The sequence below is a fragment of the Eptatretus burgeri genome, chromosome 5 (assembly GCF_056783735.1).
Source record: "Eptatretus burgeri isolate ZD-2024b chromosome 5, Ebu_testis_v1, whole genome shotgun sequence".
Taxonomy (NCBI): domain Eukaryota; kingdom Metazoa; phylum Chordata; class Myxini; order Myxiniformes; family Myxinidae; genus Eptatretus; species Eptatretus burgeri.
In genome coordinates, this window is record NC_140965.1 from 63,591,091 (window position 1) to 63,605,210 (window position 14,120).

At 46.8% G+C, this 14,120-nt stretch overlaps 2 protein-coding genes across 5 annotated transcripts in view; one reads left to right on the top strand and one right to left on the bottom strand.

Moving 5' to 3' along the window:
- LOC147026554 (leucine-rich repeat and calponin homology domain-containing protein 1-like) overlaps positions 1 to 14,120 on the bottom strand; it is a 295,928-nt gene that overhangs the window by 242,995 nt on the left and 38,813 nt on the right. The window lies entirely within an intron of this gene.
- LOC147026557 (protein lin-12-like) overlaps positions 1 to 14,120 on the top strand; it is a 126,868-nt gene that overhangs the window by 81,254 nt on the left and 31,494 nt on the right. For all 4 annotated transcript variants that reach the window (XM_085882070.1, XM_085882071.1, XM_085882068.1 and 1 more), the window contains one exon: positions 12,688 to 12,804. In XM_085882070.1, coding sequence (XP_085738196.1) covers positions 12,688 to 12,804 — 117 coding nt within the window. The remainder of the gene's footprint in view (positions 1 to 12,687; positions 12,805 to 14,120) is intronic.

Consider the following 14,120-nt stretch of genomic DNA (forward strand, 5'->3'; position numbering starts at 1 on the left):
TTCAATATACCTAAATACCCATAGTCTAACTACCGGGGAACCACACCCTCAGACGACTCTGTCCGATCCGAGTCGCAGGTAACGACTCGGATCCGGCATAACCGAGCGGAGTTACCAGAGCCGCGCCGGACCAAATTAACAATTTATCCTCGCTATCTCTCAATACAGAGCATGCCAAGCCAATGAAAGAAACACAGAAACGAGATGGAACATTTCACCAAAGGGATTTATTTATAACAATAATCGGGGAGGGGAGACACAGAGCAGAGTTATCACGAATAAAAGAAATGTAATATGAAAAGAAAACACTTAAACAGCTCAAATAACAGACGGGGCCCAGACACACACACACACACACACACACACACACACACACACACACACACACACACACACACACACACACACACACACACACACACACACGAACTGGACGCCGTGGGTCTATCTCGGTCAAGCCGTGCCGGGGTACCTGTCCGCTTAGCGTGGCCACACCGACTCCGAAACCACCACGGTGGGACCCGAATCCACGACCCGAAGTCCATGGCCCACAAACGAGGCCGCTCAACCACGATCACCAGTGTCTTAGACCGCTCCTCGACGACCACAGACTGCGCCACAATCACCACGATCACCCTCTGGCAAACGCTCCTGCCACGAGCACACCGTCTGCAGAACCTCGTCGACAACCACTCACTGGCTTTGGATGCCAGGTTGGAAATGTCTGAATTGAAATGTCCTTTCCCACAAGAAATGTCTCGCACACGATGACAGGCTGCTCGGCAAATGCCACGATCTCAGTCTCCCAAACGCTGGTCCCGAAAACCACACCGTCTGCAGAACGCTCCTGCCACGAGCACACCATCTGCAGAACGCTCCTGCCACGAACACACCGTCTGCAGAATGCTCCTGCCACGAGCACACCGTCTGCAGAATGCTCCTGCCACGAGCACACCATCTGCAGAACGCTCCTGCCACGAGCACCACACTTCTCCTCTTGAGGAGGGAGGGGCTTCTTCTCCCTGACACTCACCTCCTGATTGGACGGTGGGTTGTCAGGCGACTCGTGGTGGCCTCCCGATTGGCTGGGGTACGCGTGTGGTGCCCGCCCTCCGTTCATTGGCTGGAGGAAACGCTCTCTTCCCCTCCTCGGAGCGGAGCTTCGACCCGAGGCAACGAAGGCTCCGCCCACGTCCTCAGCCAAAACACGTGCGTAATGGCGACCGGTCGAGCGCGGGAAGGTGGCGTTGTTGTAATGAATTTAGTAGTAGTAGCTGTAGTTGTTGGTGGTGAAGAAGTGAAGATGGGCGTTGTTGTCGTTGTTGTTAGCGGTGTAAAACTCCTAACTATAAAATAATTCACAGCGCATGTACAATTAATAGTCAGGTTCCTTGTGTCCATAATTTAACGTTTGTTGGAATTTTTTGGAGAGCAGCTAACCCCAACATTTTTGGAAAGCTTAAACAATACGAAAACAGAAAATCCATGTTTCACATTTTTTCAATGCGTATAATGTGGTCAAATAGGTCGTTTTGGGGTAAAAACCCGTTTTTTTTAATTTCAGCTCTGAAAATTCAAAATTAATCGCAAGCAAGCAACTGATGATGCATAATTGTTAACTCGAGGACAGTTCTTAATATAGAATACATATATCTGAATTTTGAGCAATGCCATGGAAACAGCTATCATTTTATCAAATTACCATTTATGTAATGTATTGCTTTCAAATCATGAAACAAGTAACACAGGAATATGGTGATCAGTGAAATGAACTTAATGTCAAATATGAGTTTGTAGCCAATTGGCATCACTGGCTCTAATGTCACTCATCATTGCCATCGTCATCATCACGATCGTGGTCATGCCGTTCAATGTTTGAGTCCTCGTCATTCTCACACGAAGTGCTGCACATGCAAAGATCAGTGCATGTTAAGTTCTTGGCCCTGCAGGAACATCTCTGTGATGAACATTCTGTCTTGCACTGGCAACTTATCATCTCGATAATTGCCTTTGGTGTAGGGAGAATGTCTGTTGTTGTCGGTTTGAGTTGACCACTCGTGTCCTTGTGGAAGACATTCTTTAATGGATCAAGAAATGTTTGCTTGACCCCAAACGTATGCCTGGATATGTACCCGCATGATATGCTGCCTCAGAGCACCGACAGTTGGTGGTAACTTGTCATTCTCAGCCATGTTCTTACAGAAGAGATACCACCGAAGTTCAGGGATGCTGGAAATATTGACACAACTTGGACAATAACCGGAACAGACAAATCTTCCTAAAGTTGTGTATAGGTCCTCTGACAGTTCAGCATCCTTACAGAGCATAGCAAAGGCATCTACCATGTCGTCATCGGCCTTCAAGTAGCACTGGAACCACTTTGCCTTACCATGTCGAGCGAACCGCCCAGTATTATCGGCACCTGTGAATGCGTGGAAGGCTGGCAATGCCTGGGCTCTCTCCTCACCCAGGCCTTCCAGATTGGCTCAATTTTGACAATGATAGATGCCATTGAGATAGATGTGTGTCTTGGCAGGAGATGATAGTTTGCTATGGCAAGAACCAGAACATCCGTATCAGGTGAGAATATCGTCAGCTCATGAATGTCAAATCTATCAAACGTGATACAGCCTATAGAACTCGGGCTGTGCCTATGTCTAGGGCCATATCAAGGGCACAAATAACATTCATCACCATAAAAATAGCACCGCAAAGTAGGCGTAACCCCTCAGCCCCTTGTCAGGTCAGGTCAGGTATGGGAGCATGTGCCAGAACAGCGCGTCGTTGCGTCCACTTTCCGCCGGTACTCCAGGGGCCTCCGTCTGGCCATCCCCCAGGCAGATGCCAGGCCCATCCCCATCTCCTTGAGATGATGGTCAACCTGCTGCAACCATGAGGCACGTGGTCGGCCCACTGGCCTCCTCCACTCATGAGACTCCCTCGCTGAGAGAATCTGGTGAGCAGGATCAGCATCAGGAAAACGAGCCACATGTCCATACAGCCGCAACTGATGCTCACGGACTATGCAGGTAACAAATCTCATCCGAGTCTCTCTCAGCAACCGCTCGTTGGACACAAAATCCGACCAGCGATAGCCAAGGATTCTCCGAAGACACCTGGTACCAAAGGAATTAAGTCTCCATCTCAGATCCTTGGTCAGAGTCCAAGTCTCGCACCCATAGAGCAAGACTGGAAGTACCAAGGACCTGAAGACTCGGACTTTCGTCCTCCCGCAAAGGTACCGGCAGCGCCACACCCCATGATCCAGTGAATCCATGACTCCCCAGGCCCGACCCAGACGTCTATTGACCTCTGACTCGCAGCCAGCAGAGACATGAATATCACTGCCAAGGTAAGTGAATCTCTCCACGACCTCAACATCCTCACCACAAACAGACACAGACAGCCCCTTGACGCAAACCAATTTCAAGATGGTGGCCATATTGAAAATCGCAGCACGCCCATTTTCGAAAGGAACCTTCCTCTACTCAACCCCAACACACCCAGCAAAAATGGATTTAATCGGACAAGGCGTTCTCCTCGAAATTGATGGAAACCAAAGGTTGACGGATGCCTGGACACCGAAGTATGAACTTTGACCTCTGTGACCTTGAAAAGTAGGTCGAATCAAAAACCCGGGTTATATATCGTGCATCCTCATCAGATATATCTGTGATAAAATTTTGGCGATGATCCAGCCATTCGTTCAGGAGAAATAGCCATTTCTCGGTTTTCAGTTTTGGCCCCCTGGTGGCCTAGCCGAGAATCGAATTGCGCTGATTATCGAAAGGAACCTTCCTCTACCCAGCCCCAACACACACTGCAAAAATGGATTTAATCGGACAAGGCGTTCTCCTCGAAATTGACGGAAACCAAAAGTTGACAGATGCCCGGACAACGCCTGTGACGACAATACCCCTTAGCCCAATTGGGCTGAGGGGTAATAAAAAGCAAATAGATGAGAAAAACAACATCCTTATTTTCTTTGACTAATCTATTGACCTAAACTTATGTGATTTAAACGGAAGATGAGGGTAAATGTCGCAATGATAGAACTTTATTAGAATCCAAAATAAAAACCGCTACTAAGACGTAAAATTACTTAAATAAAATAAAAGCAGAGATGAGTGGGAAATCAACAATACGCGCTAACTACATGCCAGTAAACTAAATAGAAACTCCAAATAGACTCCTCTGTAATTCCAACCCCTGTGCACAAAGCTAACCTAATCCTATCCTATTATACAGCAGTTAATCTAATGGAACAAAATACGTCAGTGACTGATTACATTGATGGTGACTTTCTTTCCGGATAAATGAAAGCACGAACCAGCACATATGGACATATTTAAAGATCAACCCGAAATAATAGAAAAAGGATAAACACATAGCTCTAACATGACGACTGCCCGACTTCCAACTCCTCGCCTAACAGGAAACGCAATTAAAACCTCCAACCCCGTGGCCATTCAAACCATAATCCTACCCCATACAGAAGAACATAAAATGACAAAAAGGTACATATGCCTCAAAGGCTATCACAACTTACCGAAAAAAGGAAGAAAGGTGTTGAAAACCGAATATGATGAAACGAAGCTCTGAAGTAAACCGTCATGAATAAATCGAGAATAAACGAAGTGAACTGAAAATGACGTCATAGTGCTGCACGTGCTTGGACGCGCGCCGCGCCACATCACGACGTCATGCCATGCCCAGCAATCGTAACCTGAGGCGATGGCATGGCGTCGCGATGTGGCATCACCTATGTTCCCTACAAGATCACACTTACAATACATCAAACTACAAAAACTTAATCAAACGTTTTACTACTGAAGGTGTCGAAACCTTCTGATATTGAACAACAGACACACCAATGTTTCATTGCACAGATGGCAGTTTCCATGGCAACCAACTGTTCCAATACTTGAAAATCATAATAATTATGTGTTGTTAGTCATGGTCACTATATTTATTAACAATTATTTAGGCCATCCCATGGAAAATATAATTTAAAAATATCTACATTAAAAAATGACAATTCCACTCCAAAAACGCTGTTTCCATGGCAACCGACAGTCAAAATGCAACATTTTATTATCTTATAAAATCCATTGTTAGCCATTTAACGCTAATCCATCATCAGTTGGTTATTTTGTATCGTTTCAGATTTTTTTTAAATTGGAATTAAAAAAAAGCGTTTTTCACCCCAAAACGACCTTTCCAAAAGTTGAAAAAATGTGAAACATCATTTTTTTATTTAAATAGATTTTAAACCTCTCAAAAATCTATAGGTTTGCTACTCTCCAAAAAATTCCAACGAAATTACGCAAGGAACCTGACTATAATCACCCATTAAACATAGGACGGGACCCTACCTAGAAACACATACTTCCCGATATAACTGATCTATAGGACCTGGCTGTTGTGTGCAATATGGCTGCCAGATCCGTAACAATATTTCCATAGTCAGCCCATACAAGAGATCAGTGCCTTTGACTTCTAGACTTCAGCATTAGCCATGATCTCCCCTGGGTTATAAATATAACAAAACTTGCCTCCAAGTCTCGCTACAGTCTGGGCATCCTTCGTCGATCCAAGCCTTTCCTTGAACATACAATCAAAACTACTCGGTCTGAAAATAAACAGGTCAATATACCGTCAGACCCTCAACAAATTCTAATAAAAGGTTTTTCAGTGTCTTTCTTACCTACTGGGTGTTTTAAACGACAGAAAAAAAAAGTCTACCACAATCTGACCACCAGAAGTGGGTTAAAACTGGAGCAGTTCCAAGATGGCCACCGCTGACCCTGAAAATCAGGAAGGTGGCTGTAACTTCCTTATTATTCAGTGTAGAACAATAATTTTGGTAGCGAACCAAGGGTTTTAAAGGTCAAGCAATTCATTGGTGCCAATGGATTTATGACTTGGTCCATCAAATCCGTAAATCAAGATGGCAGCCAACAATCATGAACGAAGGCACCTACCAATAACTCCCATATTATATCACCTGTAAATCAGTTTTAGGGCAAATGAATGCAAATATTAGGTTTTTTTTGAGTAAATTTTATTGACATATTTCAGAATAATGTATTTCAGAGAGTACGCTGAAAAATTCAGCGAAAAATCTTATACGTACAAGTCGTACATACTAAATGCAAGAGTAAACAAATATCACCGCAAAGCGGGCGTAACCCCTCATCCCCTTGACACAAACCAATTTCAAGATGGTGGCCATATTGAAAATCGCAGCATGCCCATTTTCGAAAGGAACCTTCCTCTACTCAACCCCAACACACCCCGCAAAAATGAATTTAATCGGACAAGGCGTTCTCCTTGAAATCAACGGAAACCAATTTCAAGATGGCTGCCATGGAGGCCACATTGAAAATCGCAGCGCGCCCATTTTCGAAAGGAACCTTCCTCTACTCAACCCCAACACACCCTGCACAAATGGATTTAATCGGACAAGGCGTTCTCCTCGAAATCGACGGAAACCAATTTCAAGATGGCTGCCATGGAGGCCACATTGAAAATCGCAGTGCGCCCAATTTTGAAAGGAACCTTCCCCTACTCAATCCCAACATACCCTGCAAAAATGGATTTAATCGGATAAGGCATTCTCCTCGAAATTGACGGAAACCAAAAGTTGACAGACGGACGGACGCCCGCTCAGACAAGATGGCTGCCATGGAGGCCACATTGAAAATCGCAACGCGCCCATTTTCGAAAGGAACCTTCCTTTGCTCAACTCCAACATACCCTGCAAAAATGGATTTAATCGGACAAGGCATTCTCCTCGAAATTGACGGAAACCAAAAGTTGTCAGACGGACGGACGCCCGCCCGGACAACGCCGATGACGACAATACCCCTTTGCCAATTCGGGCTGAGGGGTAAAAAGGTAACTGTCACTTTCACCATCTTGGTTTAGTCCTCAAAACTATCCTCGAGTTCCTCTGAAAGCCGATTGTGCGAATTGTCACAGGACGTAAGTTGGCATGATCCACATGCAGAAATACATGGAAGCCCATATCTTTTGCAAATGCAACGGGGGGGGGGGGGGGATTGCAACCAGTTGCGCAATTACAATGTACCATTTTCAATAAATGTCAGGTGCAGCATTAATATCAGACATTATGGGTATAAGTTCATTGTCTTCAAGTCTCCAACTCCAATTCAAGGGATCAATATCACTATCCATCCCCATCCATGTCATGGTCTGAAAGCACACCCTAAGACAATGGAATTTGGTGGAAGACTCAGTAGGGGGAAGACGTTTGGGCGTAACAAATTATTTTGCAGAGACGACTTTCTTAGTGAGTATATCATAACACAATGCTGCCAGAGAACATGTACAGTACTTTTCCCACCAAACGTAACAGCCATCGCTTGGCTGCCGAGGTTTTCTTTGTCAGTGCGGTTCTTGCCTCGTAAAGTGAATGCATTTGAACAGGATTGGAGTACTGAATCACCTTTCACGAGTTTTTGGAAGGCTGATTTCTTTGCAACACCATAAACATGGGACGTTGAATCACATCTTGTGAAAGCATGAAGAAATACCAATTATGTATACAACTCACTGCCAAGAACACACTTTATTTAATTGATGTTGTACACTTTTGGAATGCCTCTTGACTGACTGTCTGATCTAAAATACAGTGGTTTGCCATCTGGAGAAGAAGAATTAACAAGTCAGTGTCCTCTCCAAGCAGTGTGGTGGAATGTGCATATGCAGTGTCAGCTGCAGCTTCAGCGATGTCCACATCAATGATCCCTTCTGCCTGAATGACCGTACAGCTCACCCTCCTCAGTTCATCACTTACCAAGCTGATTAGTTGTTGCTTGTTACTTCCCCTTGAAAGGAATTCTTTCTACTTCCCTTCAAATTTGGTTTCACTGGTGAAGTTCACAACCAGATATAATTGATGGGTTTTTTTCCTGTCTCTGGTGTGCATTATCCTTTATCGAGGGACCTGCCCCATACCCGTCAAACACAGCAGTTGTTGCCCCATAGTGCTTACTTGTAAAGACAGCATATGCCTTGGCTATTTTACCATAGGTATCTCCCCTGCTCCACTTCAGCTTGCGTAGTAAGGAGCCTCCGTCAAGCACATATCTTTCAGTCTTCGGGATAGCATCTGATGTCGCTTCACTTGATGGTATCTTGTTATAATAGTCATTGATAGCTTGGGCTAGTTGAGGCTTGTCGGCCTTTCTCAAGATTTTTGTGTCCTCAAAAAGGGTGACGGGTATGGACTCAGCTCATATATCATCACTTCCTCTCGAGACAGATGTCCTGTCCTGGACACTACAATGAATCGCTGGAACAGGAGGCCAGGATCAATGGCCTCCTGGCCTGATCAATGGATCAAAAATGGAGTATTGCTCTCCTCCATGGGCTGAGGCCCCAGCATCATATCTCTCTCAATCCTGGATTCTGTGGAATCCAAAGCTTTCATCATTATTGGAATCCCCCATAATAATACCAAAGCACAAGATCTGCTGCTCTCACATTGCAAGAAAGTCAGTTGTCTCTGCTTTTTAAAGACCTCTCCTCTAATATATATATATATATATATATATATATATATATATATATATATATATATATATATATATATATATATATATATATATATATATATATATATATATATATATTGTTGCGGATTCGCGCCCGCCGGCGTGCTGACGGCCACGTAACTCGAATCGCGGCACGTCGCCCACCGGACGGACAATCCAGTCGTGACCCTCTCGGACTAACGCCGGGAACCAGTCACGGGTGGACCTTTCTGTCTCACCGCGATCGAGCCAATCAGCCCCCGCGTGGGATAGGGTTGCTCGCCAAATTCCCGACCTACCTAAGTACCCACGCGGAGGGTAGACCGGCGATCGCACCTCGCCGCAGGTCGACTTCGGACACGGGCCACTTAAGCGACCCGTTCCGTACTATCGGGATAACCGAGCGGTGTTATCGTCGGCCTCGACGGTTCGATTAATTATCGGGCGTATTCAGCCCACTACTAACCCTTTACGTGAAGCAGGATGAGGATTCAATGAAGGAAATGACGAAGCGAAGCGGGAAACAGTTCAACACAAAGCACATTTATTCGCGATGAACGGAAAGCGCACATATACAATTCCACCAAAAGCACATAGAAAATAAAAACACAATGCAATTTACACAAAAAGCAAATGCGACAATGCAGATCTAATACCGATTACGCGAGCACACGGCAACACTTATACAATTTTACTTCACAGACGGCGCCGACAACACATACCCAAAACCAAGGAAAAGAATAGAGAACCCTCAAGGATGAGGCGGGCCTGAGGCCGAGACCGGGTCGGGCCTACCCGTCTGGTGATGAGACGCGGAGCGGCGATGGTGCCTCAACTCCGCGGGCCTCGCGGGCAGTGTCTGGTAGGGGGTGGGAAAGGGGCCCCCTTGGTCGCACTATCTCAGCACGGGGGGAAACAGGAGGGGTTGCTGATGCTCGGGGTATAGAGGATTCCTACTCTGGCTCGAGTCCCGCGACGAGCGTCTCCACCTCGGCCAGGTCGCGCTGTCGGCCTCCCTGGGGTGCAGCTCCCTGCACGACGCGAGCACCCCTCGTCTGCCCTCGCTGCCTCTCCACAGCTCCGTCCCTCCGCTCCGACTCCAACGCACACGACGACGACCAGCTCCTTCTTGCCAACTCCACCGCCCGCGAAGTCTTAACTCTCTGTTCACTTGACTGACGAACGCGGTCGCTTTTATAAGCCCCGTGGCTTCGCTCTCTCAGCTTTGACCCCCTCCCTTCGACCTTTCACCTCGCTCCCCATTGGCCCGAGAAAAAGTGGGCGTGAATGCTTTTTGATCCATAAATTTGCATATATCGATCGCCCTCCAACGCCCTGGAGGTGGGGCCAAATCGCCCCTCGCTCACCGATTGGACGGCACAAAAGTGGGCGCGTGTCGTTTTTGATCCGTTTTTGAAGCAGAAAATCCGTGGTTTTGTACACTCTGTTCGGCGCGCGCCCTGCACGAGTCCAACACCGGTACCCACAAGCGGCGCAAGAACGGTGGCGATGCGACGGTTGCGAGGTGTGACGTGAAGGTCGTGGCGGTTGTGGTGAAGCGGTGGTTGGTGGTGGTAACAATGGCGGTTGGTCCAAATTAAAGATACTAAAAGAAAAACGGCTATCCTGAAGAGTCGCAGCACGCATGAATAACATTTATTCCCACTAGACAACGGGTTTGGGCCTAACTACACATATACTTACCGAGATACCTCACCTAAGGGACCTGAATGGTGGTTTGCGAATTTGGTAACCACAACAATATATATATATATTGTTGCGGTCTTCGCGCCCGCCGGCGTGCGAACGGCCACGTAACTCGAATCGCGGCACGTCGCCCACCGGACGGGCAATCCAGTCGTGACCCTCTCGGACTAACGCCGGGAACCAGTCACGGGTGGACCTTTCGGTCTCACCGCGATCGAGCCAATCAGCCCCCGCGTGGGATAGGGTTGCTCGCCAAATTCGACCTACCTAAGTACCCACGCGGAGGGTAGACCGGGCGATCGCACCTCGCCGCAGGTCGATTCTCTCGGACACGGCCACTGCCACCCGACCCGTTCCGTACTATCAGAATAACCGAGCGGTGTTATCGTCGACCTCGACGGTTCGACACCATCGGGCGTACTCAGCCCACTACCAACCCTTTACGTGAAGCAAGATGAGGGTTCAATGGGGGAAAAGACGAAGCGAAGCGGGAGAACAGTTCAACAATAAAGCACATTTATTCGCGACGAACGGAAAGCACACAAATACAATTCCACCAAATGCACACAGAAAAAACACAATTCCATTCACACAAAAAGCAAATATAAAAGTGAAAACACAGTGCAGAGCTAATACCGACTACCGAGCACACGGCAACACTTATACAATTCTACTTCACAGACGGCGCCGACAACACATACCCAAAACCAAGGAAAAGAAATCCCTCAAGGATGAGGCGGGCCTGAGGCCGAGACCGGGTCGCGCCTACCCGTCTGGTGATGAGACGCGGAGCGGCGATGGCGCCTCTCTCCGCGGGCCTGGCGGACAGTGACAGGCAGGGGGGGGGGAAAAGGGCCCCCCTTGGTCGCACTATCTCAGCGCGGGGGGAAACAGGAGGGGGTTGCTGATGCTCGGGGTATAGAGGATCTTTATTATCCCTGGTGTGCGTCTCCACCTCGGCCAGGTCAGCGCCGCCGGCCTTCCTCGGGCGCGCAGCTCCCGGCACCGTCGCGAGCACCCCCTGCGTCTGCCTCGCCGCTGCCGCCTCCGCCTCTGGACTCTCCACCCTGGACTCTTCTTTGGGCTCTCCCTCGTTCGACTCTCTTCAGCTTCTCCAGCTACTGCAGGCTTCGGGCTCCAGACTTCCACTCTCTTCTCCGTTCCGACTCCTTCTCGATCTGCTGACTGACGAACACCGTCCTTTTATCCCCCGTAGCTTCGCCTTTGACCCCCTCCCTTTGACCTTTCACCTCGCTCCCCATTGGCCCGAGAAAAAGTGGGCGTGAAGGCTTTTTGATCCACAAATTTGCATATATCGATCGTTCTGGAGGCGGGGCCAAATCGCCCCTCGCTCACCGATTGGACGGCAAAAAGTGGGCGTGTGTCGTTTTTGATCCGTTTTTGAAGCACAAAATCCGTGATTTTGTACACGCTGTTCGACGCGCGCGCTCTGCACGAATCCAACACCGGTACCCACAGCGGGGCAAGAACGGTGGCGATGCTACGGTTGCGAGGTGTGACGGGAAGGTCGTGGCGGTTGTGGTGAAGCGGCGTTGTGGTTGGTGGTTGATGTTGTGGTTGTGGTGGTAATCATGGCGGTTGGTCCAAAATAAAGATAGTAAAAGAAAAACGGCTATCCTGAAGAGTCGCAGCACGCATAAATGACATGTATTCCCACTAGACAACGGGTTTGGGCCTAACTACACATATACTTGCCGAGATACCTCACCTAAGGGACCTGAATGGTGGTTTGCGAATTTGGTAACCACAACAATATATATATATATATATATATATATATATATATATATATATATATATATATATATATATATATATATATATATCTCACAGGCCTCTGACCCTTCCCAACAACTCCAAGATGTATGTACTATGCCAGTAAACCACTCTCAGATAAAGTTCCAAAATCCATACTTGCAGCACACTGTTTTTGGTCCTCACGTCTCCCAGATGTAGAAGTAACTGCCTTCCAGAGGCTGTGCTGTCTCACTTTTCCCTCCAAGGCTTCAAGCAGGTGGTGCATGGCCATCTCATGTCATCCTCCACAATCTTTGGTGTCCCCATTAACCCTTCCTAACCTCACCCCCTTACTTTCAGATTGCAGCTTCATTCTATATTTGTGTCCAAGAGTTGTCTTATCAGCCTCCTTGTCTGTTCATACCCTCCCTCATTTTGCTCTTCCATGAGCCTCAATCATGAAGAGAGGGATCAAAAGCCATTGTGTCCCAATAGTTGTGAGGATGCTACTGTATGTCTAAAATATCTAACAATAAATTAAATTGGACTATATAAGCATTTTCCCAATGAGATGTGGATGGTTAAGATTTTACAAAAAAAGTGTATGTGATTTAGTGTTATTTGTCAGTGACACCACCTCGTATCACATTTGCTTCTGCAGAGATCAATGAATGCAACACCACAACCTCATGTGGAAGTTTTGACTGTGAAAACCTCCCAGGAACATTCAGATGTAGGTGTCCTTCAGGTTTTAAGTGGGAAAGTTCGACATGCATTGGTGAGCTACCATTTTGTTTTACTTAGGATCTTTGGGATAAAACTTTTACTTGGGATCTTTGGGAAATATGGTAAAAACCAGAGCAGCATTCGGTGAGTGTATACATCTGCCAGGCTGAGCAGTTTACGTTTTGTATCCCACTGATAGGCCGGATCTGCATCCGGACCATAACGAAAATCTAATCTGCTTGTTCTTGTTACCTACAAAAAATTATCCACCAAGTTTTGTCATAACTCATCTACAACATTTTGAAATATGTTACAGGCAGGGGTTACGAGGTACTGCCTGGCTAGGTGAGTTTTCCGGAAATAGTTTTGTGACTTGTTGGACATTGAAAAACGATGGAGTTGTTGGCCTTGTGGTGGTTACCTTTTGCCTGCGGTAGCACTGCCTGACCCCACATCCCAATATATACTTTCTCGAGTCCTTTGGTGGCATCAAAACGGATGTCAAGGCCAATGTGTGGTAGCTTAAAAACTTGCTCAGATTCTGAAGTACCGACACCCAATATTTGGGGCCTCTTCATCCTACAGTTCAGCTGGTAAAGAATAATGTACAGATGTACATCGATATATCGTTTTGGCCCAATCTCTCGATGGCGAAGAATCTCTTAAAACATTTTTGTTTCTGGATCCGGATTCTTATCTTCACCAAAATCGAATAATTTCTTCTTTGTTACACATCCAACCTGTCAACCAAGTTTCATCTGAATCCATCCACAACATTTTGAGATATCCTGCTCATAGACAGACAGACAGACAAACAAGAAAATGTGCACACAGCATGATACTTGCAAAATTCATAAAGCAAATTTGACCTGAAAAAGAATTTGTGGTTGAATTAAAAGACCTCTTCATGCAATTAAATGCAAATCCTCTTCAAAACTTCATTGACAATGGTTCAGATTGCAGAGGTGTGTGGCAGAGTGGTGCTGAGTGTCGTCCACCAGACGGTGGTTTCCTTGAGTTAACCTGAGGTGATCCTTTCGGGTGGATGCCTGGAATGTCCGTTCCCTAAGACAGGATGATCACCTGTCTCTGTTATCATCTGAGCTCCAGCGTTTGAACATCGGTGTTGCAGCACTTTCTGAGGTTCGGAGACCGAAGTGGTGAGATCATGGCGCGTGGTTACACCTTCCATTGATCTGGTCGCTCTGATGGTTACCATGCCTAAGTTGCAATCAGCTGATTCCAATGATAATTGAGGTAACACCGGTCAACAAGCGTATTATGAGACTAAGGATTTGTCACCCCTTGAGTGTCATTTCCCTGGTCTCTGTATAGTGTATATGCTCCGACTGAAGCGAGTGATCTCCC